At 57.8% G+C, this 25,462-nt stretch overlaps 1 protein-coding gene across 1 annotated transcript; it reads left to right on the top strand.

Moving 5' to 3' along the window:
• The first annotated feature begins 3,778 nt into the window (after positions 1–3,778).
• Positions 3,779–24,962, top strand: PARP10 (poly(ADP-ribose) polymerase family member 10). Its single transcript, XM_065399214.1, has 10 exons — positions 3,779–3,944; positions 4,193–4,438; positions 13,692–13,925; positions 14,299–15,167; positions 15,653–15,865; positions 16,171–16,285; positions 16,890–17,936; positions 22,239–22,384; positions 23,625–23,799; positions 24,250–24,962. The coding sequence occupies exons 1-10, from the start codon at positions 3,779–3,781 to the stop codon at positions 24,558–24,560; spliced, it is 3,522 nt and encodes a 1,173-aa protein (XP_065255286.1). The 3' UTR covers positions 24,561–24,962.
• Positions 24,963–25,462: the final 500 nt, after the last annotated feature.

The raw sequence follows: 25,462 nt of genomic DNA, 5'->3' as shown, positions 1-25,462 counted from the left end.
GCCAAGCCCCCAACCCCTGCCGAGCCCCCGCCCCCGGCAGCCCAGCGCCCCCTGCCGAGCCCCCGCCCCGCCCCTGGCAGCCCAGCGCCCCCTAGTGCCACACTGGGGCCAGCCCTGACTCGGAGCAGAGAGCGCCCGCTGCTCCCTGCAGTGCATGGCTGAGCAGTGGAGTTCTCCTACCCCCAACCCAGCCAGGCCTGGCTCTGCCCTGCGTTGTCTCTGGTTTGGCAGGCTCACAGCCCTTGCGGGCTGGCTGCAGGCCAAGGGAAGGTGTCTGGAGACACTTTAAGAGCCCTATTTATTTACTGATGTGTTCGGGGCGGATCATGTGCTCAGGCCACAGCGCGGGGGGGCACTGCTCTGCGGCGCGCTTGTCTGTGAGGCAGGTGCTGAGGAGACTGGGGTGGGGTGCCTGGGGGTGCCCGGTTCTCACTCGCTCCATGGGGCATTGTGTTAGACGTGTCTGCAGCCGGGATGGGGACGGGGAGGCGCGGGCGCACCATGGAGAGGAGACGGGGACGTGGGATGGGGCACCTGGACTCTGCTGCTGGTGGAGGCTGCCAGCCCTGCAGGGTGCCCGTCCCGTTCCCCTTCTCGGAGCCAGCGGAGAGCCACCTGTGCACAGCCCTGGGCCGGGCGGGGGCTGCCAAAGCTCCAGGCTAACGAAGTTAATAGACTCTCTGGTGCGCAGCAACCAGCTGTGTCGTAGAGACAAGCAGTGGGCTGTGGCCAGAGCCACAGGTCCCCGAGCTGGAGCCTGGGGTTCCCCTTTGCACTGGGGTCCCAGCTCGAGCCCAGCTCTCCCGTTGCACACCATGAGTTAAAGCGGGGCTGACCTTTGAACCCCGGCTGGGCTCTGCCGGGGGGACGCCCTCAGATTGACTGATCATGGCCGTAACCAGTGTGAGCTAGAACAGGGGTTGTGACAGACACTGCGGCTGCATGCAGGGCCTAGGGGACCGTGTTGCGTGAAGGGACCCTGTACCCCCTGCAGAGCTCCCCATATCCCTGTACCCCTTCAAAGCTCCCCACATCTCTGTACCCCCCAGCGCCCCTGTACCCCCTGCAGAGCTCCCCATATCCCTGTACCCCAGCGCCCCTGTACCCCTTCAAAGCTCCCCACATCTCTGTACCCCCAGCGCCCCTGTACCCCCTGCAAAGCTCCCCATATCCCTGTACCCCCAGCACCCCTGTACCCCTTCAAAGCTCCCCACATCTCTGTACCCCCCAGCGCCCCTGTACCCCCTGCAGAGCTCCCCATATCCCTGTACCCCCAGCGCCCCTGTACCCCTTCAAAGCTCCCCACATCTCTGTACCCCCCAGCGCCCCTGTACCCCCTGCAGAGCTCCCCATATCCCTGTACCCCCAGCGCCCCTGTACCCCTTCAAAGCTCCCCACATCTCTGTACCCCCCAGCGCCCCTGTACCCCCTGCAGAGCTCCCCATATCCCTGTACCCCTTCAAAGCTCCCCACATCTCTGTACCCCCCAGTGCCCCTGTACCCCCTGCAAAGCTCCCCATATCCCTGTACCCCCAGCGCCCCTGTGCCCCCTGCAGAGCTCCCCATATCCCTGTACCCCCAGCGCCCCTGTGCCCCCTGCAGAGCTCCCCACATCCCTGTACCCCCCAGCACCCCTGTGCCCCCTGCAGAGCTCCCCACATCCCTGTACCCCCAGCGCCCCTGTACCCCCTGCAGAGCTCCCCACATCCTGTACCCCCCAGAGCCCCTGTGCCCCCTGCAGAGCTCCCCACATCCCTGTACCCCCAGCGCCCCGTATCCCTGCAGAGCTCCCCATATCCCTGTACCCCCAGCGCCCCTGTACCCACCTGCAGAGCTCCCCACATCCTGTACCCCCTAGCGCCCCTATACCCCCTGCAGAGCTCCCCACATCCTGTACCCCCTAGCGCCCCTGTACCCCCTGCAGAGCTCCCCACATCCCTCTACACCCCAGCACCCCTGTACCCCCTGCAAAGCTCCCCATATCCCTGTACCCCCAGCGCCCCTGTACCCCCTGCAGAGCTCCCCACATCCTGTACCCCCCAGCGCCCCGTGCCCTCTGCAGAGCTCCCCACATCCCTGTACCCCCAGAGCCCCTGTGCCCCCTGCAGAGCTCCCCACATCCCTTTACCCCCAGCGCCCCGTATCCCTGCAGAGCTCCCCACATCTCTGTACCCCCCAGCGCCCCTGTACCCCCTGCAGAGCTCCCCATATCCCTGTACCCCCCAGCGCCCCGTGCCCCCTGCAGAGCTCCCCCATCTCTGTACCCCAGCGCCCCTGTGCCCCCTGCAGAGCTCCCCACATCCCTGTACCCCCAGCGCCCCCGGACCCCTTGCAGAGCTCCCCACATCCCTCTACACCCCAGCACCCCTGTACCCCCTGCAAAGCTCCCCCATCCCTGTACCCCCCAGCGCCCCTTGTGACGAAGTGGGGGGTTTTCTTGTTTTCTGTGGAGTTTTCAATGGTTTGCATGTGGAGGGGGTGGGACTCAGTTTCCCTGGGTGTTACTGGTTTAATGAGGGGAGGGGAGAGGGAGTGTGTTCTTACAGAGGATCGGAGAGGGAACGTGGGACCCCAGCCAATGGCCAGGAGGATGGATACCCCAGCGACCGGTGACCTGGTGACCCGGAGGCCCAGCTCAGGAGTCGCAGCCGGTTCTGGCCAGTGGGCGGACAATGGGCTGCAGAGTGAGGACCCAGTGACCTAACCAGCCGCCGGGGGGGGGCGGGCAGGAGTTGGGGGGGGCGGGGCCAAGGGGTTAGGAGGCGGAGCTGAGAGGGGCGGGGCCATGACGTATGGGGGCTGGGAGGGGCGGGGCATGGGGTTAGGGGGCGGGGCGGGGCTGGGAGGGGGTTGCGGAGCGTCCTCCGACTAGTTTCACTTTCGTTTCTCGCCTGGCTGGGTCCTAGCCCAGGTCAGCGGCGGGGGGCCCGGCACGTGGGGGCGGGGGGCAGCGAGTTTGGGGGGCCCCGGGTGTCCTGGGCCGGGGGTGGTGAGAGGGTGAGCTGGCCCCCTGTCTGGGGGGCGGGCCGCGGCTGTGAGAGCGGCCCGGAGCTGGGGGGTGGCGCCCTGCCCCTGTCTGGGGGCAGGCTGGGGGCTCCCTTGTCTCTGCCCCCCGCGTTGAGGGGTGTGGGGCTGGCCCCCTGTCTGGGGGGCGGGCCGCGGCTGTGAGAGCGGCCCGGAGCTGGGGGGTGGCGCCCTGCCCCTGTCTGGGGGGCGGGCCGCGGCTGTGAGAGCGGCCCGGAGCTGGGGGGTGGCGCCCTGCCCCTGTCTGGGGGGCGGGCCGCGGCTGTGGGGGGGGGCGGAGCTGGGGGGTGGCGCCCTGCCCCTGTCTGGGGGGCGGCCCGGGGCTGTGAGAGCGGCCCGGAGCTGGGGGGTGGCGCCCTGCCCCTGTCTGGGGGCAGGCTGGGGGCTCCCTTGTCTCTGCCCCCCGCGTTGAGGGGTGTGGGGCTGGCCCCCTGTCTGGGGGGCGGGCCGCGGCTGTGGGGGGGGGGGCCGGAGCTGGGGGGTGGCGCCCTGCCCCTGTCTGGGGGGCGGCCTGGGGCTGTGAGAGCGGCCCGGAGCTGGGGGGTGGCGCCCTGCCCCTGTCTGGGGGGCGGGCCGCGGCTGTGGGGGGTACCCTGGCCCCTCGGGGGGGGGGACGCCCCGCCCCCATCTGGGGGCAGGCTGGGGGCTCCCTTGTCTCTGCCCCCCGCGTTGAGGGGTGTGGGGCTGGCCCCCTGTCTGGGTGGGGGCGCTGGGCACAGCCCTGCCCCGGCTGAGCGGCGGGTGCCCTTGCAGGATGGCGGAGGCGGTGCGGGCGCTGGAGGTGCTGGGGGTCCCCCTGGACATGGAGGAGGACCTGCTGGTGCTGTACTTCGAGAACAGGCGCCGCTCGGGGGGCGGCCCCGTGCTGGACTGCAGGCGCCAGGGCAGTCGCGCCATCCTGACCTTCGAGAGCCCCGAGGGTGAGTGTGGGGCACATGGGCACCTGGCAGGGACACGAGTGCGGGTCCGGGGGCTTAGCCCCCCTCGCCCTGGCTGGGGGCACCCACACTGCAGTTGGGGGGTGGGGGCTGCTCCCTGTCCTGGCCCGAGCTGGCGGGGCAGTGCCGGGGGGTGCTCTGGGGGAGCAGAGCTGCTGGTGTGTGGAATGGGGCAGCCCCTATTGGCTGTGCAGGGCAGGGGGATCACAGTGTCCATCTCTCCCTCCCAGATGCACAGAGGGTCCTTGCCAAGCCCAGCCACACCCTGCAGGACACTGGGCTGGCAGTTCGCCCAGCTGCCCCACAGGATTATGGGAAGGTGCTTCTCCGGGGCCTGAACCCCCAAACCGACTGCAGCCTCCTGGAGCTCTACGTGGAGTATGTGCTGAACTGTGAGAGCCGGCGATACACCATCCACCGCAGCCCAGCCGGGGACCAAGCCCTGGTGCAGCTGCCAGAGCCGCTCGGTGACTCAGGTAGGGGCTGGCCCCCAGCTGGGGCTGTCGGGGGGAGGGGGTGGCCAGAGGAGCCTGCCTCGAGGCCACACGTCATTTCTTGGGGTGTACAGGAGGCAGCAGGTGTGGGGGAGGCTCGAGGGGCCAGAGTGGAGTTTGGAGAGCAGTTAAAGGTGTAGAGCCGTAAGGTTCATAACATAATAAAATGTAATATACCTAGGGTGAGCAGGGGGGACACCACAGCTGCCCACCACAGTAGCATTTAAGTTCAGAAAGGGGGACTACACAAAAACGAGGAGGTTAGTTAAACAGAAATTAAAAGGTACAGCACCAAAAGTGAAATCCCTGCAAGCTGCATGGAAACTTGTTAAAGACACCGTAATAGAGGCTTAACTTAAATCTAGACCCCAAATTAAAAAAACATAGAGAACCAAAAAAGGGCTAAACAACAAAGTAAAAGAAGCAGTGAGAGGCAAAAAGGCATCCTTTAAAACGTGAAAGTTTAATCCTATTGGGGAAACTAGAAAGGAGCATAAACTCTAGCAAATGAAATGTAAAAATACAATTAGGAAGGCCAAAAAAGTATTTGAGGAACAGCTAGACAAAGACTCAAAAAGTAACAGCAAAAATTTTGAGAATGTTAGAAGCAGGAAACCTGCCAAACAACCAATGGGGCCACCGGCCAATCGAGATGCTAAAGGAGCACTCATGGGGGATAAGGATATTGCAGAGAAACTAAATGAATTCATAAGAACAGCCATACTGGGTCAGACTAAAGGTTCATCCAGCCCAATATACTGTCTGAAGCACCAGGTATTGGCTGCTATCGGCAAAGGGAGTGAACAGAACAGGGAATTAGCAAGTGATCCATCCCCTGCCGCCCACTCCCAGCCTCTGACAAACAGAGGTTTAGGGACACCATTCCTGCCTAATAGCCATTGATGAACCTATCCTCCTTAGTTGGGGGATATGATTGAGGTCTATAAAATTCTTTGCATCGGTTTTCAGGGCTGAGGGAGATTATCACACCTGAGCCATTCTTTTTAGGTGACAAATCTGAGGAACTGTCCCAGATTGAGGTGTCATTAGAGGAGGTTTTGGAACAAATTGATAAACTAAACAGTAATAAGTCACCAGGACCAGATGGTATCACCCAGGGGTTCTGAAGGAACTCAAATGTGAAATTGCAGAACTACTAACTGTGGTATGTAACCTATCATTTAAATCAGCTTCTGTACCAAATGACTGGCGGATAGGGCGGAACTGGTTGGGAATTGGAAAGTGGAAGGCAGCTTGGGTGAAAGTGATCATGAAATCATAGAGTTTGCAATTCTAAGGAGGGTAGAAGGGAGTACAGCAAAATAGAGACAATGGATTTCAGGAAGGCGGATTTTGATAAGCTCAGAGAGCTGATAGGTAAGGTCCCATGGGAATCAAGACTGAGGGGAAAAACAACTGAGGAGAGTTGGCAGTTTTTCAAAGGGACACTATCAAGGGCCCAAAAGCAAGCTATTCCGCTGGTTAGGAAAGATAGAAAATGTGGCAAAAGACCAGCTTGGCTTAATCACGAGATCTTGCATGATCTAAAAAGGAATCATATAAAAAATGGAAACTAGGACAGATTACAAAGGATGAATATAGGCAAACAACACAGGAATGCAGGGGCAAGATTAGAAAGGCAAAGGCACAAAATGAGCTCAAACTAGCTACGGGAATAAAGGGAAACAAGAAGACTTTTTATCAATACATTAGAAGGAAGAGGAAAACCAAGGACAGGGTAGGCCCACTGCTCAGTGAGGAGGGAGAAACAGTAACAGGAAACTTGGAAATGGCAGAGATGCTAAATGACTTCTTTGTTTCGGTCTTCACCGAGAAGTCTGAAGGAATGCCTAACCTAGTGAATGCTAATGGGAAGGGGGTATGTTTAGAAGATAAAATAAAAAAAGAACAAGTTAAAAATCACTTAGAAAGGTTAGATGCCTGCAAGTCACCAGGGCCTGATGAAATGCATCCTAGAATACTCAAGGAGCTAATAGAGGAGGTATCTGAGCCTCTAGCTATTATCTTTGGAAAATCATGGGAGACGGGAGAGATTCCAGAAGACTGGAAAAGGGCAAATATAGTGCCCATCTATAAAAAGGGAAATAAAAACAACCCAGGAAACTACAGACCAGTTAGTTTAACTTCTGTGCCAGGGAAGATAATGGAGCAAGTAATTAAGGAAATCATCTGCAAACACTTGGAAGGTGGTAAGGTGATACGGAATAGCCAGCATGGATTTGTAAAGAACAAATCATGTCAAACCAATCTGATAGCTTTCTTTGATAGGATAATGAGTCTTGTGGATAAGGGAGAAGCGGTGGATGTGGTATACCTAGACTTTAGTAGAAGCATAGCATAAGTTTGAAATACAGACAGTATAGAGCCAATATTCATAACTTCAACTACAAAATTGATACACACATATAGACAGCATAATTATAACCAGCAAACCATATTCTTGTCTAAGACACCTCATTTGACCCCCTTTATACAAGATTTGGTGCCACTACAGGACTTTGGTTGCAACCATTTTCTATATGGTCCCAGATTATGTCAATAACGTCACAACTATAACCATGGTATTTCTGTAACTCTTCAGCTGGTACCAGCTCTCCTGATGTTTCCGTTCAGAGGCTGAAAGATAGAAGCTTAGAAACAAATCAGCACAGTGCTCCCATCATGGCAGACCCTGCTCGGTTTTTGCCACAGTGTGTCCAGTACTTGGGGCTGCACAAATGTTCATTAAATGGTGCATTTCTTGTGAGTTTAAATTCTCCCTTTTTTCCAGTAAAAGGGCATTAACACTTCATCTAGGAAAAAAAAAATCATTTTAAAATCCCCAGACACTTTGCCATGGCCTGGAGGTTTGAGGCAGAAGCAGGCACTGTTGTTACTGTTTCACTTCCACCGCCCTTTCTTGTGGTTGTGTTTTGTTGTTACTGTTGCAATGGCATTTTGGCCCTGGGAGGAGGAATCTACCCAAATATCCCCTTCCCAATCTCCAGAGGGGTCCCAAAAGTCTGCCCCTTTTGGGGTCTCAAATGTTCCTTCTCCTGATGTTACTGCTGCTGTAAGGTTTGAGAGTGGTGTTTTAATTCTCTGTACCCACCCTTAGGGGCATTTAACTGGGTTTGGGTACTAATGGACAGACATTTCCATTTCTCTGCTTTTGCAGCAGAGGCTTGTAAATCTTGGTGCAGTTTTTTGTTTTCATTTTTACATTTAGCCAATTGAAGGAATACCTCATTGCAGGTTTTCCATAGAAGCCGAACTGCGGCTACTTGTTTTGTTTTGTTTTTTCCATTGGGGTTGAGGGTTTATATATCAGTAAGTACCTAGCCAATTTGTCTTCTAGGTTTGAAATTGTATGGACATCAGCTAACACTTGATTAGACCAAGGGCTGTGTCTGAATGTTTGCAAGATTTGTTCAAAAGGTGTGGGTTCTTGTACAAAGGGCAATATTTTTTGTTCTTTTTTTAAGGATATCTTTAGACTGTTTTCTTAAACATTTTTTTTTCAACAATTGTGAGCAACAAACAACCACAAAACCAAATTGATAAATATCAATCACTATAACCCCCTAACTCCTAGAAGAGCAACTTCACTTTTTAACTCCTGGAAGAGCAAATAAACGCCTATTTCCTTCAGAGTTTATGTGGTTAATCAATTGAAAGTTTCCAATCTTTTTCCTATAGTGCCAGGCTCGCTAAAGCTGGCAGTGTGCACACCAGTTTTTATAATAATCGTGGATTCTCTGCTTGCTCTCCGTACTGCATTCTCCACCAATAATGTTATGCAGACAAAACTACACAGGATCGTTTTAGGGGGCAAGACAAAGATGCCACATTTATTATGATACCACAATTTGATTTATGACCAATAACTAACACACACACACACCCCAAATGTTCTGCAGCTGCTGTACAGTTACCAGTCCTGAACATAGCTTGAGTCCGTGGCTTGATTTCACAGCTTGGGTTCGTAGCTTGTGGCGGTAACTGGCCAGGAAAGCCGGGCACAAGGAAGGGCTGGGTCTGCCCTCTCATGTTGGCAGCAGAACGTTACCCTCCAAAGTCTCCCAACTCACCCAGCCTTTTTGTAGGCTTTAGTTTGAATCCAGAGTCTATAGGTCTTGCTGTGTCACGCTGCCTCTGGGTTCGGTGTGATTGATCATCCGTCCATTGCAGATGTGACTTTCATTCTCCGACCTGGCTTTGATCTTCCTTCTATTGCACCTTTGTTGTTTTCTTTTTAGGGTGGACTCTTCTCACTTGGTCAGGGCTCTTGTCTGCATCTTCAGCCGTTGGTGTTTGAACTCTATTTTATCAGGACAGGCTGGTGCTGGAGGTTGATTTCATCATCCATACCTACCTCATTCACACATTTAAACTAAACGAATAAAATTACAGCAGGGTTTTGCAAAAATGAAGGTTGCAGCAAGGTTTTACAAAATGGAGTGAGCGTTTTAAAATGGAGTTTGTTACAATATAGACAAGTGTAAGGAATGACGGAGTGAGCAGAAGCTACAATGTAGACAAGTATAATGAATGGCAAACAGTGAGCAGAAGTTACAATGTTGAAACAGTGCAAGTTTCAGTGATTTAAGCAGCAATTAGATTGAAAGTGAAACTTACCAAGGGCAGCGGGCTGAATGCTGTGACTCTTAACAAGCATCTTAATTGTCAATTAGCCAGTTGTTGTTTCATTCATAAAACTTTACTTATGAAGTTACGTTAATAGAGTGAACAATTAATGAATAGCTAACGTGATGCCAATTTTTTAAAAAGCCTCCAGAGGCGATCCCACCAATTACAGGCTGGTAATTCCTGATGCATGGTTTTTGTAAAGGGAAATCATGCCTCACCAATCTATTAGAATTCTAGAATTCTTTGAGGGGGTCAACAAGCATGTGGACAAGGGGGGTCCAGTGGATATAGTGTACTTAGATTTCCAGAAAGCCTCTGACAAGGTCCCTCACTAAAGGCTCTTAAGCAAAGTAAGCAGTCATGGGATGAGAGGGAAGGTCCTCTCATGGATTGGTAACTGGTTAAAAGGCAGGAAACAAAGGGTAGGAATAAATGGTCAGTTTTCAGAATGGAAAGAGGTAAATAGTGGTGTCCCCCAGGGGTCTGTACTGGGCCCAGTCCTATTCAACATTTTCATAAATGATCTGGAAAAAGGGGTAAACAGGTGGCAAAATTTTCAGATGATACAAAACTACTCATGCTAGCTAAGTCCAAAGCTGACTGCGAAGAGTTACAAGGGAATCTCACAAAATGGCAGATGACATTCAGTGTTGATAAATGCAAAGTAATGCACATTGGAAAACATAATCCCAACTTGTGACAATGCGGTTCTGGCGGAACCCAACTGAGAGTGCCAACTCAGGACAAATTGCTCAAACAGGGCAGTTACAGCCCAAGGCTGGGGTTTTTTCCACCTCTAAGGCAAACCAAACCAGCCAGACTAAGAGGACTTCGGTCTCACCCCACTGGCTAACCACAAGTCTCACAAGCAATCTCCTTAGACACTCCAGTTTCCCAGTATTACCACCAGTGCCACTCGTTATGGGGACAAATGGTTATGAAAACCAAGACCCCAGTAAAAGAAAAAGGTTCTCCTGATCCCAAAGGACCAAGCCCCAGACCCAGGTCAATATACAAATCAGATCTTACCCACAAATCACGCTGTTGCCAATCCTTTAGAATCTAAAATCTAAAGGTTTATTCATAAAAGGAAAAAGATATGGATGAGAGCTAGAATTGGTTAAATGGAATCAATTACATACAGTGATGGCAAAGTTCTTGGTTCAGGCTTGCAGCAGCGATAGAATAAACTGCAGGTTCAAATCAAGTCTCTGGAATACATCCCCCGCTGGGATGGGTCCTCAGTCCTTTGTTCAAAGCTTCAGCTTGTAGCAAAGTTCCTCCAGAGGTAAGAAGCAGGATTGAAGACCCAATGGAGATGAGGCATCAGCCTTATATAGTCTTTTCCAGGTGTAAGAACACCTCTTTGTTCTCACTGTGGAAAATTACAGCAAAATGGAGCCTGGAGTCACATGGGCCCGTCCCTGCATACTTTGCTGAGTCTGAAGGCATATTGGCCTTCTCTCAATGGGTCCATTGTATAGCTGATGGTCCTTAATGGGCCATCAAGCAGGCTAGGCAGAGCTAATCCCAGCTTGTCTGGGATGTCACCCAGAAGCATAGCATAAGTTTGCCATACAGACAGTATAGAGCCAATATTCATAACTTCAACTACAAAACTGATACACCCATATAGACAGCATAATCATAACCAGTAAACCATAACCTTGTCTTAGACACCCCATTTGACCCCCTTTATACAAGATTTGGGTGCCACTACAGGACCTTGGTTGCAACAATGATCTATATGGTCCCAGTTTATGTCAATAACGTCACACAACTCTACATATAAAATGACGGGGTCTAAATTAGCTGTTACCACTCAAGAAAGAGATCTTGGAGTCATTGTGGATAGTTCTCTGAAAACATCCACTCAATGTGCAGCGGCGTCAAAAAAGCGAACAATGTTGGGAATCATTAAGAAAGGGATAGATAATAAGACAGAAAATATCATGTTGCTTCTATATAAATCTATGGCACGCCCACATCTTGAATACTGCGTGCAGATGTGGTCGCCCCATCTCAAGAAAGATATATTGGAATTGGAAAAAGTACAGACAAGGGCAACTAAAACGATTAGGGGTATGGAACAGCTTCCTTATGCGGAGAGAATGAAAAGACTGGGATTTTCCAGCTTGGAAAAGAGATGACTAAGGGAGGATATGATTGAGGTCTATAAAATCATGACTGGTGTGGAGAAAGTAAATAAGGAAGTGTTATTTACTCCTCATAACACAAGAACTAGGGGTCACCAAATGAAATTAATGAGCAGCAGGTTTAAAACAAACAAAAGGAAGTTCTTCTTCACACAACACACAGTCAACCTGTGGAACTCTTTGCCAGAGGATGTTGTGAAGGCCAAGACTATAACAGGGTTCAAAAAAGAACTAGATAAGTTCATGGAGGATAGGTCCATCGATGACTATTTTGGTCAATTTCACTGACATAGAATTTTCAAAATAGCAAATTTCATGATTTCAGCTATTTAAATCTGAAATGTCCCTGTGTTGTAACTGTAGGGATCCTGACCCAAAAGGGGCTTGTGGAGGGGTCACAAGGAGGTCGCGATATTGCCACCTTTGCTTCTGCGCTGCTGCTGACAGTGGAACTGCTTTCAGAGTTAGGCAGTGGGAAAGCGGCAGCTGCTGGCCAGAAGCCCAGCTCTGAAGGCAGCGCCACTGCCAGCAGCAGCGTAGAAGTAAGGCATGGTATGGTATTGCCACCCTTACTTCTGCGCTGCTGCCTTCAGAGCTGGGCCCTCGGCTCTCTGAACTCCCACCTCTGAAGGCGGCAGCGCAGAAGTAAGGGTGACGTGGTATGGTGTTGCCACCCTTCTGCACTGCTGCTGGCAGGGCGCTGCCTTCAGAACTGGGTGCCTGGCCAACAGCTGCCGCTCAGCTCTGAAGGCAGCAGCGCAGAAGTAAGGGTGGCAATATCGCAACCCCCCTAGAATAACCTTGTGACCCCCCCCCATGATTCTCTTTTGGGTTGGGACTCCCAACCCAACGCTGGTTTCCCCCTTGAAATCTGTATAGTACAGGGTAAAAGTACAAAAAAGACCTGATTTCACGGGGAAGACCAGATTTCACAGTCCGTGATGCATGTTTCACGGCTATGAATTTGGTAAGACCTTAGCTATTAGCCAGGATGGGCAGGGCTGGTGTCCCTAGCCTCTGTCTGCCAGCAGCTGGGAATGGGCGACGGGATGGATCACTTGATGATTTCTTGTTCTGTTCATTCCCTCTGGGGCACCTGGCACTGGCCACTGTCGGAAGACAGGATACTGGGCTAGATGGACCATTGGTCTGACCCGGTCTGACTGTTCTTACATTCAGGTTCTTAGGTTTTTAATATGTTTTATTGGACCTGGTCAGGAGTTTTCAGTCAATGATTTTCCATTGGAAAATTCACTTTCCACAAAATTGTTTTCTGTTGGAAAATGGTTCCCAGCTCTGCTTCTCCCCCTCTCCTCAGAAGCCCGGGCTTCCTCACTGTGGGGCGGCTGGCCACTGACCTGCCTGGAGCCAGGCAGCGCAGGGAGCCTCCGAAATATGTAGAAAACCCCAATGGAAATGTCCTTTTGACTTGTTCCGAAGCAAACGGGGTGCCCCTGCTCCCCGGAAAGCTCCAGCTTTGGGCCATTCTGACTCTTGTGGGAGTTCCCGAGGAAGGGGATTCGGGTTTCCAGCCGGCTCTGCGAACCGGGGGTGAGCAGGGCGGTGGCGCGACCTGCCCAAACCCGGCGAGCTCAGGAAGGATGCGCCAAGTCCATGGATAAGCGGGATCCCCACTTGGGACAGTTCATACTGGAGGGGAGGTTCAGCGTCTGGCCCGGGGGTTTAAGCCCATTGCTGTCTGCTAGCCCGCAGCCTGATCCCTAACGAGGGGGGCAGCTTGTCTCCCATCTGCACCTGTGGCATTCTTGCATCTTCTTCTGCAGCCCCTGGGGCTGCCGCTTCAGAGCCAGGGGCCCAGGCGAGCTGGACCTTGGCTCTGACCCTCTCTGCCTGTTCCTCTGTTCACCCGCCCCAGGCAAATGGCTTAGAAACCAAACAGGTGACGGGAGCGACCCCTTCCCAGCGCTGTTGGCTCCTGCGTGTCTCACCTGAGCAGGCTGGGGAGAGGGCTAGTCTCTGCCGCTGTGCTCCCTCGGCCGCTCTGGGGAAGCCTGGGATGGGCACCCACTGCTGGCTGGAGCCTGCCCTCTCCAGGTGCTGGGTGGCTTGGTCCCTCCTGGTTCGGGAGTGCCCGGTGCTCGCAGCTCCTGGGAAGCAGGCGGCAGAACTGAGAGCTTGCAGCACCTCTGCTCTGCTCGTGGCCAGGCTCAGCCGTCCTGACCAGGTGTTCCTGATCTCAGAAAGTAAGTGGGGTGACCTAGAGTCTGCAGCTGCCACCCCACAGCCCCTCCCCCCAGCAGATCCCCCTGGGAGCCCAGAGGGGGCTCTCTCCCCACTCTGCCCTTGCCAAGTCTGTGATGTGGGGGTGTCTCTTTCCCTCTGCCCTTGGCCGGGCTGGGGGAGGGGGAATCTCTGCCCTTGGCCAGCTGAGCTGGCGGTGGCAGGCTCACTGCTCTTTGCCTTGGCAGAGCTCCTGGGCGTGGAGGAGCGTGTGCGCCGGCGGCCGCTGGACGGGGTGCCGTTGTCCGTGGAGTGGGTGCAGCAGACAGACAGTGTGCTGGTGCAGAGCCGGGGCGCCGGGCTGAGCAGGGACCTGCTGGAGCTCTACTTTGAGAACAAGCGGAGCGGTGGGGGCAGCGTGCAGGCCGTGAGGGTGCTGGCAGGGGGCAGGGCGGCCGTCATCTCCTTCCAGGACCGGGCAGGTGCGTGGGGCTGGGGCAGGGTGGGATCAGCGCTCAGCTGTCCACTGGGGCTCCGGGGTTGGAGAGCTCCTGGAGGCTGGTCCAGGTGAGGCGTGGAGGGGGGTCTGCTGTGAATGCAGGTGGGTGCCCCCAGCCTGGCACAGGCGCGCGGCCCAGCTCACACAGACCCTTCAGGGCTGCAGGCAGAGAGGCAGGAGACTGCTGCTGCTGGCCCCAGCACACGGTCCGGAGCCCCCCTCCGGGGCAGGGAGCAGAGATGAGTCTGGCTGAGGTTGCTGGGGCAGTGGGCACGGCACCCCTCCCTGCGTGGTCTGGGTGTGTCTGTCTTCCCGGGCAGCTCTCAAACCCATGTGCCTGTTTCGCTGCCCTGCAGCTGTGCAGCGGGTGCTGGAAAAGCCCCACAGGCTCCAGGAGAGCGACCTGGACCTCTCCCCATACTACGACTTCCTGGAGCCCCCTGACTGCCCCCCAGAGGAGGGAGCCGAGACCCCCCCAGGGGAGGCGGCAGCAGTGGATGGCGGGCCACAGGCGATCTGCGTGAGCCTTGAGGACACAGCGAAGCGGCAGCTGCTGGAGTCCAGCGGGGCCCTGCCGGAGCTGCAGGCTGCTTTCCCGGAGCTGACGCTGCGGCTGGAGGAGAACGGGGCCTGGATCTCGGGCGGGGACGCAGCCCGGCGGCAGCAGCTGCAGGAGCAGCTCCTGGACACCCTGCAGGGGATGGCCCAGGAGCTCCTGCCGCTCCCGGCCCAGACCCTCAGCTTCCTGAAGCGCGGCGACGTGCGGGAGGAGGTGGAGCGGCTGCTGGCTAGCCAGGGCTTGCCGGCCTGCTACGCACCCAGCGGGAGCGCGCTGAGCGTGACAGCGCTGAGCCCTGTGGCCGCCCGCCAGGCCATCTCCTCGCTGAGCGCGGCCCTGAGCCCCTTTTGCCTGGCGGTGTCGGCGCAGCACCTGCACGCCCTGGGCTCGCCGCGCTGGGAGCAGCTCCAGGCCTCGCTGCGCTGCTGCACAGTGTGCCTGGCCCCCGGCGGCGAGCACCTGCAGGCCCTGACGCTGCGCGGCCTGGAGCAGGAGAACAGGGAGAAGCTGCAGGGCTTCCTGCAGGACGCCGCCCTGGATGAGAGCCTGGTGTCCATGGAGCCGGGGATGCTGCGCTACCTGCAGCTCTACTATCAGGAGCTGCTGGCCGGCATCGCCGAGGTCACGCTCCTGCCGCTGGAGGGCACCGACGTCACCGGCTTCAGGGTGAGCAGCCGGTGCCGGCATGCAGGGCTGGGCATGGGGGGTGGGGCGGGATGGCCTTGGGCCCCCACGGCCGTTTCTGGGCAGCCTGCGGGCTCCTGCCCCACTGCCCCGTGGGGCTCGTTTAGGGCAATGCAGCCTGCGGGGACTACAAGTCCCAGCAGCCAGTGCAGGCAGGTCACATGGTTCACGACAGCACTGCATTCTGGGAGCTGTAGTCTGCACCATGCTGGATTGAGGGGGTGGAGATTGCAGTCAGCTTCATTAACTGTGACCCCTGGCATATTCCCTCCCCCCCAACACCCCACGGGGGGAGCTGGCGTTGTACGTGTTGTGTGTCGTTCCCCCCCCCTCCCCCCAACATCCCGTGTCGTTCCTCCTCCCCCCATGTCCCGCGGGGGTGGAGGGTGGGGGGCTGGCGCTGCACCTGTCCCAGCCCCCCCGGGTGCAGAGTCTGCCAGTGCCTCACGCCGTCTCTTGTCTTGCAGCTGAGTGGGGAGGCGGGCGCGTGCCGGGCAGCGGCAGAGTTCCTGCAGAGCCTGCTGGGCACCATCAGCTGCCAGCCGGTGACCCTGCGGCACCCCGGCATCGCTCGCTTCCTGCTGGAAGAGCGAGGCCAAAGCATTCTCCGGGAGCTGGAGAGCCGCTTTCAGTGTGTGATTGGGCTGGAGCAGGTCCACTGGAGCCCCCCGTACACACAGGTACGGCCGCAGCTCGGGGGACGTGAGCACAGCTGCTCCTCCACCCTGTCTGCCAGGCTCAGTGCTGGCCCATTGGGATGGGGCGGGCAGCCACTGGCAGGTGGGTGAGCTGGACACTGGGTCTGGAGAGGGGTGTGCAGCTGTGGGGTGACACAGGTCTCTAGGGGAGCCTGCAGGCAGGCTTGGGGGGGCAGTCAGATGAGGGCGGGTAGAGAGCCAAGGAGGGGCTGGCCCGGGCAGGGGCTGTTGGGTGCTGGCAGGGAGCCGGGTCCTTGGCTGACGTCTGTCCTGCCTGCCTGTCTCAGCAGGACCTGGTGCTGCCCGAGGAGCCCGTTCCTCTGAGCTGCCGCCGAGACTCGCTGCCCACACGGCTGGAGCCGCCCGACGGCGATGCCACTGACTGGTGCACCACCAACATAGGTAGGGCTGCTCCTGCGGGACTCGGACCCCCAGCGGGCTCTGTCCTGTGCCTGGGGGAGTGGACAGGGGCTAGAACCCAGGGAGGGGGCAGGCAGCCGGCCCTCCCTCCCCCTGCTGGAGCCCTGGGTAAAGGTCCAGAACTTCCTGGCTCTGTGGGGCTGGGCTGGGGGGTGGGGTAGCACTGTTCAGGGGCCCGATCCTGCAGCTCCAGCCCCCCTTAGCGGAACGCTCAAGGCCAGGGGGGCTGCACCATTCCCCTGCACTTGCCGCATGAGCTTGGCAGTGCCGTGGCGGCTGGCAGCTTGTTGGCGTTTCTCCGGGCCAGGCAGCCTGTTCCCTGGCCCACCCCGCAATACGGAACCCGGCTCTGGCCCCGCTGCCGGGGCAGGGGGCAGCCTGGCCGTGCCCTGGGGTACCGGCCGCTGCAGGAGGAGTCGCCACTCGGACTCCCCCACCTGTCCGCCCTGGTAAATCTTCCACCTGCTCACTGTGCAGAACGGGCCCCAGGGCAGTGGCTAGGCCCTGTCTCTGTCCTCCCCTCCCCCAGCACCAGGGCTGCCCCGAGAGTCGGGCACGGCCTGTCTAACCTGCTGTTGCCCTGCAGAGGAGATCAAAGGCCTGCTGGCCTCCCTGGAGCCCGGAGACGTGGCGGGGGCTGCCCAGCTGGCCGCCCCTGCTGCCGGGGAGGCCCCGGACTCGGCAGCGACCAGCCCTGAGGAGGAGGAGGATCTGTACACTGTGGGAGAGCCTGGCACTGCCGCGGGGCAGGAGGAGGCGGAGGCGGTGCCTGCAGGGCATGACGGGGAGCGGAGGGGCCTGGCAGACGGCGACGAGGAGGAGGAGGAGGAGCTGCCCTGCGCCACCAAGTGCTCCCAGGCCACCTTCCAGTCGGAGTGCAGCATGGAGGAGGAGGCGCAGCTGCTGCTGGCCATCCAGCAGTCCATGGACAGCCAGCGCTGGGAGGAGGAGGAGCTGCAGCGTGCCACGGAGCTGTCCCTGCGCTCCTACGAGCAGGAGCAGCACCAGCACCAGGTCCCGGCAGAGCCCGCGGCTGACCGCAGCCTGCAGGCCGCCCTGGCGGAGTCGCTGGAGGAGGCGCTGTGCGTGGCCGGCTCCGCCCAGCTCACCATCTACTCGGCCTACGAGCAGGACGTCAGCGCGCTGCCGGGGCAGCTGGAGCAGGCGCTGCGGGCGCAGCAGTGCCAGGAGAAGGTGGCGAGCGAGGCTCTGCGGGCCCTGCCCTCGCGCTGCCGCGGGTACCTGGCCCAGCTGCAGCGCCAGCACACCGTGCGCATCTCCCTGCAGGACGCCACAGCCACCGTGCACGGCTTTGCCGACTACACGGCCCACGCCGCCCGCGACCTCACCCGGCTCCTCACCCGCCTGCTGCAGGCCCAGCGCCCGCTCGGGGAGCCAGCCGCGCGCTGGGTGCGTTGGGAGCCCCCCGGCACCGCCACCCCCTACTCCTCGGAGGCCAGCGCCCTGCTGGAGCAGGCCTGGCGCCGGCAGCAGAAGCGGCTGGATGTGCTCTTTGACGGCAGGCCCTTCACCATAGACTTTGAGCGCATGGAGGAGTACGACATCGGTGGCGCCTGCACCCTGGCCATCTCGCGCACCGAGCCCCTGGCCCTGGAGAACGGCCGCCCTGCAGGTGCGTGCTCCCAGCCCCGCTGCCACCGGCCCTGGGGGGGCCCACCTTGCGTAGTTCTCCGGCTGTCGTGCAGGCAGCCAGACCAGCCAGGGCTTGGCAGCTGGTGGGTCCCGATGGGATGGGGTGGGGTCAGGGTTCCAGGCAGGCTGTCCAGTCTGAGCTCCTGTGTCGCCCCCGCCCCCCACATGCTAGCCCCGCACCCAGAATGAGAGCAGAGACTCCCAGCCCACAGGAGACCCGGCTGGCATGTGCCACGGGCAGCGAACACCGAGAGCAGGGGAAGGACAAGGTGAGAGACCCCCAGGTAATCCTGGCAAGGGACCACACGCTGCAGGGGAAGGCGAAACCCCCCAGGTCCCTGCCAGTCTGAGCCCACTCAAGCCGTCAGTCAGCCCCTGGGCACGTGAGCTAGAACCAGCCAGCCAAGAGCCTGCAGGCTGCTTGGAGCCCCTCAAAGCCCTGGCCCATCCCCTCCAATGTCCCAGCTCCAGCCGGGGCCACCCTGATGCTTCGGAGGACGGAGCTGATAAAACCCAGACTATCCTGGGGGAGGGAACCTGTCCTGACCCCTGCAGGTGACCCCCTGAGGAACATGAGACAAACTGGAATGAGCCCCTCCCCCTACCAGCACAACCACCCCTCCGTTACATTCTCCAGCTCTCTGGAGACTCTCAGCTGTTTGCCCCACAGCTCTCGCTGGGAGGCTGCTCCAGAATCTCCCCCCTCGAATGCTCAGAAACCTTCTAATTTCTGGCCGGATTTGTTCCTGGCCTGTTTCTCCCCATCTGCTCTTGTGCCAACGTTGTCCTTTAGCTTCACCAGCTCTTTGCCCTGCTTAACTTTTCCCTGCTATATTTGCACAGAGCAATGCCTGGCCAGACAAGCCAACGTCTGCTCCCATCAGACAAGCCCTCCATGCCCCCACTAATCCACATGGCTCCTCTCTGCCCCTGGTCCAGCTGGAGCGCACCGTTCCCGAGCATGGGGTCCAGAACTGTGCATTGCCCCCGGGCCTCACTCAATGGCAGCAGCTCTGTCTCTCGGCTGGAAGTGCCTTGCCTGCTACATCCCTGGCCTGCACATCCCTGTTTCACAGCCCATCCTGCTGGTGGCTCGTAGGCATCCTGTGCTCAGCCCCCAGCCCAGGTCTCTGCTCCGTCACGGCCAGCTGACGAGCCCCCAGCCTGGAGCAGAAATTCTTATCATTGGACCCTAAATGCCGGCCCTGCACTTCGTACTGTTGAATTTCATCCCATTCCTGTCGCTCCGGATCTTCCTGGAAACTCTTCCCATCTCCCCCTGGCCCCCCGGATTGGCCAGGCCTCCCAGCTTCCCATCGGCCCATTTCGTTCACACGCTCCTGCTCCTGATGAGACTGGGCCCCAGGCCGATCCTCGAGAAACTCCCCACGTCACCTCCCTGCGGGGCGATCGTTCACCTTGCAGCACAGCCCTCCTGAGCCCCAGCTTCCCGAATTTAACTCACTTTCCTGTGCCAAAGGCTGCACTCAAATCCCCGTGCATCACGTCTGCCGTATTCCCCTCTGAACAATGCCGTTATTTTCTCAAAGAAGGAACAGGTGAGTCTGGCCCGGGCTGCCTTGGTAAACCCGGCTGCATTACGGCCCCTGTACCACCGGCCTGCAGGAATTTCATTCTGCTTTCCTCCCCCGTTCGTTCTACAGCCTGCTGTGCTCCCACGGTCAGACTAACAGCTCTGGAATTGCCTGGGTCGCTTCTCTTCCCTTTCTTAAATACCTGCACGACCTCAGCTGTTCTCCACCCCAGAGCTGGATTTCTTACCAAGCCTTGCGCCCGGACTCGCAGTCTCCTGTGCCCGTTCTTTCCGCACTCTGGGCCGGCAATGACCCAGTGCCCCGGAGCTGAGCGCATTAAACCCTGGAAGATTTTCTTCCACCTCAGCTGTCGGAATTTCCTTTTGTGCCATCTTCCAGCCTCATGGGCACGGTCCCTGTTACCGTCCGGATTGGGCCATACCTAGAGTGTCTTTAATCTCCTTCCCAGCCCCACCGCAGGGTGGCCCAGCCTCATCCTTCCTTATTCCTTTTTTATTGATGGGACTGAAAAACCCTCATCGTGTGTGTTAATGTCCTTGGCAAGAGCTAATTCAACTTGACTTCCAGCAGCCCTCCCTTTATCCCTACTCCTCTCAACCCCCACAATGTGCCGTTCTTTGCTTTTCCACTCCCCAGAGAGACTCTGCTGACTCCTAACAACCGGGTGAGGTGGGCCTGGAGCCCTTCCCTACAAACTTCTTCCCCTTACTGGGGATGCCAGTTGCAGACGGTTTTGTAGAGTGATCGGAAGAAATTCCAAGCGGCCGCTGCATTTATTTCCTTGGGCTCTTCAGTCCAGCCGACTTCGCTAACGAACTCCCTTCGTTTCCCACAGTCTGTCTTTCGGAAATCAAAACCCAGAGCTGATGGCCTGGTTTTGATTCGGTTTAAATTAAATGGAAAGATCATCAGCACATGAGCACTGGATCCGAGGTTCCTTTTCTATGACCAGCTCTTCTCTGATGCCCTGGCTACTTACCAAAATGGAAGGCAAAATTGCATCACCTCTTGTTGGTTCAGTGACGATTTGATGTAGAAATCTGTCCTCCATAACATCCAGGAATAAGTGGGACCTCCCAGTGTTAAGAACATAACGGCCAGACTGGATCAGACTCATGGTCCATCTAGCCCAGAGGCCAGGGCGAGATGCTTCAGGGGGAATGATCAGAACAGGGCAATTGTTGAGTGATCCATCCCCTGTCATCCAGTCCCAACTTGTCAGAGGTTTAGGGACACCCAGAGCTGGGTTTCTATCTCTGCCCATCCTGGCCAATAGCCATCGATGGACCCATCCTCCAGGAACTTATCTAGTTCTTCTTTGAATCCAGTTATATTTTGGCCTTCACCACATCCCCTGGCAGAGAGTTCCACAGGTTGACTGTGCATTGTGTGACAAAATACTTCCTTTTGTTTGTTTGTGTTACTAGCATTTATTCTCCAGTTTATATCTGGGGAGTTAGTCCCCAACCGTGAGACAATTCCCAAGCGTGTTTCTCTCTGATGATATTAACGAGATCTCTGTCCATATCCTGTGGGTCTATAGCAGGTCCCTAACACTGTCCCCACAGAACCTCTCTTACAATCTCCCCCCCCCCCCCCCCCAAGTCCTCAGTTTTGTCCACACTGTCATTTTGTCTTTCTTTACAGCTCCGTTGCTGTACAACGCTACTCCATCCCCTCGGCCTTCCTTTCCTCTCTCCGAAACAGCCCAGACCCGTCAATGCTTGTGTTCCACCACTGAGCGTGATTCCCCCCCCCCCCCCCCCGTGGTTCTGTAATTCCAGGGTGATCGCCTGCATCAGCAGTTCCAGAGCCTCCATTTTATTGTCCAGCCTCCTTGCATTTGTGTACAAGCATCTCAGCGGTGTCCCTTGGGCCTCGCCCAGTTTCCTAGCCAGATTAGGTAGGGTCCTTTCGTTCACTGACTGCTACTCCGGTCAGCGCGCTGGCCGTTCTCTTCCCCAGCCCGTACTAGAGCTGGGAGCTGATTTTCCTCCTCCTGATCTGAAGCCAGGCGGGGAGATCTCACGGGTCTGTCCCAGCCTCCTCCCCTCGCTGTGTAGCTGGAAGCCCTTCTCCTCAGTTGTGGAGCGGCCCCTCTGCGCACCCTGCCCCTTTGTGGCCACGTCGGCTCTGTCAGCCTTGCTGGCCTCGTGCATGCAGAAACCTCTGGAGTTTATTTGGGGTCTCCAAGACTTTTTTCTTCTTTGTAAATGTAAGGGGGAGGGGAGTGGCCCTTTGTCCCTCTGATGAAGGGATCGCCACCCTGAAAAGGCTGAGAACCCTGGGCTAGATTGTAATGGTCCCTTCTGCACTCCGTGCGTGACCCCAGTGCATCGCTAGGGGGCGCTGTGCTGCAGGCAGTGGGGTGGGGGCTCAGTAGGGGGCGCTCTTCCCCCCCCCCCGTCAGTGCTGATCCCAATGCCCCAGTGCATCGCTAGGGGGCGCTGTGCTGCAGGCAGTGGGGTGGGGGCTCAGTAGGGGATGCTCTCCCCCCCCTGTCAGTGCTGATCCCAATGCCCCAGTGCATCGCTAGGGGGCGCTGTGCTGCAGGCAGTGGGGTGGGGGCTCAGTAGGGGGCGCTCTCCCCCCAGTCAGTGCTGATTTCAATGCCCCAATGCATCGCTAGGGGGTGCTGTGCTGCAGGGTGGGGGGCACTGACCCGATGCTGTGCAGGGGGGTGGGTCTGGTATCCACCTGCTGGGTGACGTCCTGTCTCCCCCCAGCCACGGAAGAGAAGGGCCTCGAGGTGGACCTGGGCGAGGAGGTGAAGCTGGTGCCGCTGGCCCAGGGCTCGGAGGAGTTCCGCCACACCGTGCGCCAGTTCTACGACACGCTGGAGGACTTCCACAACAAGATTCGCATTGTGAAGGTACCTGGGGGGCAGCACAGCCGGGCCGATTGCTCTCCCTGCCCCTGGGGCCATGGCTGTGCCGGGGGCTGGCTGTCGGATTTCGTTTGCCCGTGTCCCAGCGTGCAGCAGGGGAACTGTTTCCCAAGGAGTGGGTGGGAGAACGTTTATCCCGCATATCGAGGGGACGCTGCCGCAGCCTCGTCCCCACTGGTCACCAGACAGGTGGGTGGGTGCTGGGGTTCGCCCATCTCGCAGAGGCCTCTGGCAGGCTGTGGCACGGATGGTTCCAGACCGACTAAGGTGGACTCTCTCAGGCAAGCACCGTTACCCTGTGGGACTCCCTGCCACTTGATGCTGGTGCAGCCTCGTTCCGAAAGGATGGGCTGTGCCTGGGACCCTGCTCCCCGTGGTTCTGTGTGCGCCCCCTGCTGGCTGCGCCAGTGCCTGTGAGGCAGCCTGGTACCCCAGCACTCCCTGGCTGTTCTAGGGGTGTTCCCCGCTCTCACCACTGTTCTGGGAGTCTGGGGCAGGGCCCGCCTGAGCCTGGGTGTGAGCTGGTACACTGGTGAGGCCTCATCTGGAGTACTGTGTCCAGTTTTGGGCCCCACACTACAAGAAGGATGTGGAAATATTGGAAAGAGTCCAGCGGAGGGCAACAAAAATGATTAGGGGTCTGGAGCACATGACTTATGAGGAGAGGCTGAGGGAACTGGGATTGTTTAGTCTGCAGAAGAGAAGAATGAGGGGGGATTTGATAGCTGCTTTCAACTACCTGAAGGGGGGTTCCAAAGAGGATGGAGCTCGGCTGTTCTCAGTGGTGGCAGATGACAGAACAAGGAGTAATGGTCTCAAGTTGCAGTGGGGGAGGTCTAGGTTGGATATTAGGAAACACTATTTCACTAGGAGGGTGGTGAAGCACTGGAATGCATTACCTAGGGAGGTGGTGGAATCTCCCTCCTTGGAGGTTTTTAAGGCCCGGCTTGACAAAGCCCTGGCTGGGATGATTTAGTTGGGAATTGGTCCTGCTTTGAGCAGGGGGTTGGACTAGATGACCTATGGAGGTCCCTTCCAACCTTGATATTCTAGGATTCTATGGTACTACCCCCCCCCCCCCCCCCGACTCCTCTGGAGCCACTGGCCATGCTGGGGGAGCCCATGGGCCCTGCCTGGTGTGTTATCCCCTCACTGCCCACTAGGGACGCCTGTTCCTCCCCATGGCCCAGGGGCTGGGCCTGGCTGACCCGTGTCTCTGCGGCAGGTGGAGAAGCTGATCCACCCGCTGCTGTACAAGCAGTACCAACTGAAGAAGGCCTGCATGGAGAAGGCGTGCGGCCACGAGGCCGTGGAGAGGCTCCTCTTCCACGGCACCACGGAGGAAGCCAGCCGGGAGATCTGCCAGCACGGCTTCAACCGCAGCTTCTGCGGCAAGAACGGTGAGTGGGCGGGGGCGGGAGCAGCACAGGGAGGGGCCAAGCGCATGTGGAACTCGGGGGGGGGGGGGGCTCCAAGACCCCTCCATGCACAGGAGGGAACTGATGTTTCTGGAAGTCACTCCCTGCGCCAGCCCTGGACATTTCTCCCAGAGTGGGGCATAGAACCCAGGAGTCCCGGCTCCCAGCCCCCCTGCTCTAACCCACCAGCCCCCACTCCCCTCCCTGAGCCGGGGACAGAACCCAGGAGTCCTGGCTCCCAGCCCGCCCCACTCTAACCCACCAGCCCGCACTCCCCTCCCTGAGCCGGGGACAGAACCCAGGAGTCCTGGCTCCCAGGGCCTGGTTGACCTGGTGCAGGTGGCAGCCTGCCCCCTATCGAGGCTGTGCTGTGGGTGCTGCAGCCCGGAGCCTGCTGTGCTAACCCTGCGCCCTCTGCCTCCTGCTCTCCAGCCACGCTCTACGGGCACGGGGTCTACTTCGCGGTGAATGCCGTGTTGTCGGTGCAGGAGCAGTACTCCCCACGCAGCGCCGACGGCAACAAATACGTCTTTGTGGCCAAGACCCTGACTGGGGACTACACAGCGGGCAGCCGGGACATGCGGGCGCCGCCCCTGAAGGAGACGGCCGAGGCCCCGCTGCGTTATGACAGCGTGGTCGACAACCCCAAGAAGCCGGCCATCTTCGTCATCTTCAATGACACACAGGCCTATCCACAGTACCTCATCACCTGCCAGCTGTCCAAGCCTCCGGCGCCGCGCTGAGCCACTGGGCGTGCGCTGGGTCACCTGCTCCAGCTCCCAGCCTGCCTTCATGCCCCTCTGTGCCTGCGGCTCTCAGCCCTGCCCTGGAGAAGGGGCCTGGCGCTGGGCTCCGCGGCCGAGCTCTGCCCTGTGGAGAGGCCAGGGATGAGCTCCTCTTGGACGGCCAGGGCCACGCAGCTCAATGGGGAGCTGGGCTGCTCTGGGTCCCCAGGCCCCATTGCATGGCAGGGAGCCCCCAGTTCCCGGCCTCTCAGATGTTGTATAGTCCCTCTGCCCATTGCCCGCGTACGGTGCCCAAGGGCCGCTGCCATGGCTCTGTCGGGGGGCGGGACCAGGAGCTGAACCCCACGAGTCATGGAGAGTCCTGGAAACTGGACCCAGAATAAAGAGACAGCAGCCTGAGCCTCTCCCTCTGTGTCCCTGGGCTCCGGGGGGTTGGGGGCAGGGGGGTCACTCCTTGGAGCATCTATGCGCTGTCTGGCTCTGCTGCTTGGGGATAAGAGCCTACTGCTGCCAGCGCCTGGAGTAGCACTGGGGGTGGGGCTGTGCAGGGGCGGTCCCACGGCTGCGCCCTCCATAAATGATCTGGAAAAAGGGATAAACAGTGAGGTGCCAAAATTTGCAGATGATACAAAACTACTCAAGCTACAAAGGGATCTCACAAAACTGGGTGATTGGGCAACAAAATGGCAGATGAAATTCAATGTTGATAAATGCAAAGTAATGCACATTGGAAAACATAATCCCAACTCTACATATAAAATGATGGGGACTAAATTAGCTGTTACCACTCAAGAGAGAGATCTTGGAGTCATTGTGGATAGTTCTCTGAAAACATCCACTCAATGCACAGCAGCAGTCAATATAAGTGAACAGAAAGTTGGGAATCGTTAAGAAAGGGA

This window comes from Emys orbicularis, chromosome 2 (genome assembly GCF_028017835.1).
Source record: "Emys orbicularis isolate rEmyOrb1 chromosome 2, rEmyOrb1.hap1, whole genome shotgun sequence".
Lineage (NCBI taxonomy): Eukaryota > Metazoa > Chordata > Testudines > Emydidae > Emys > Emys orbicularis.
Note: the sequence above shows the minus strand (reverse complement) of the source record. Positions and strands in the feature narration are given on the sequence as shown.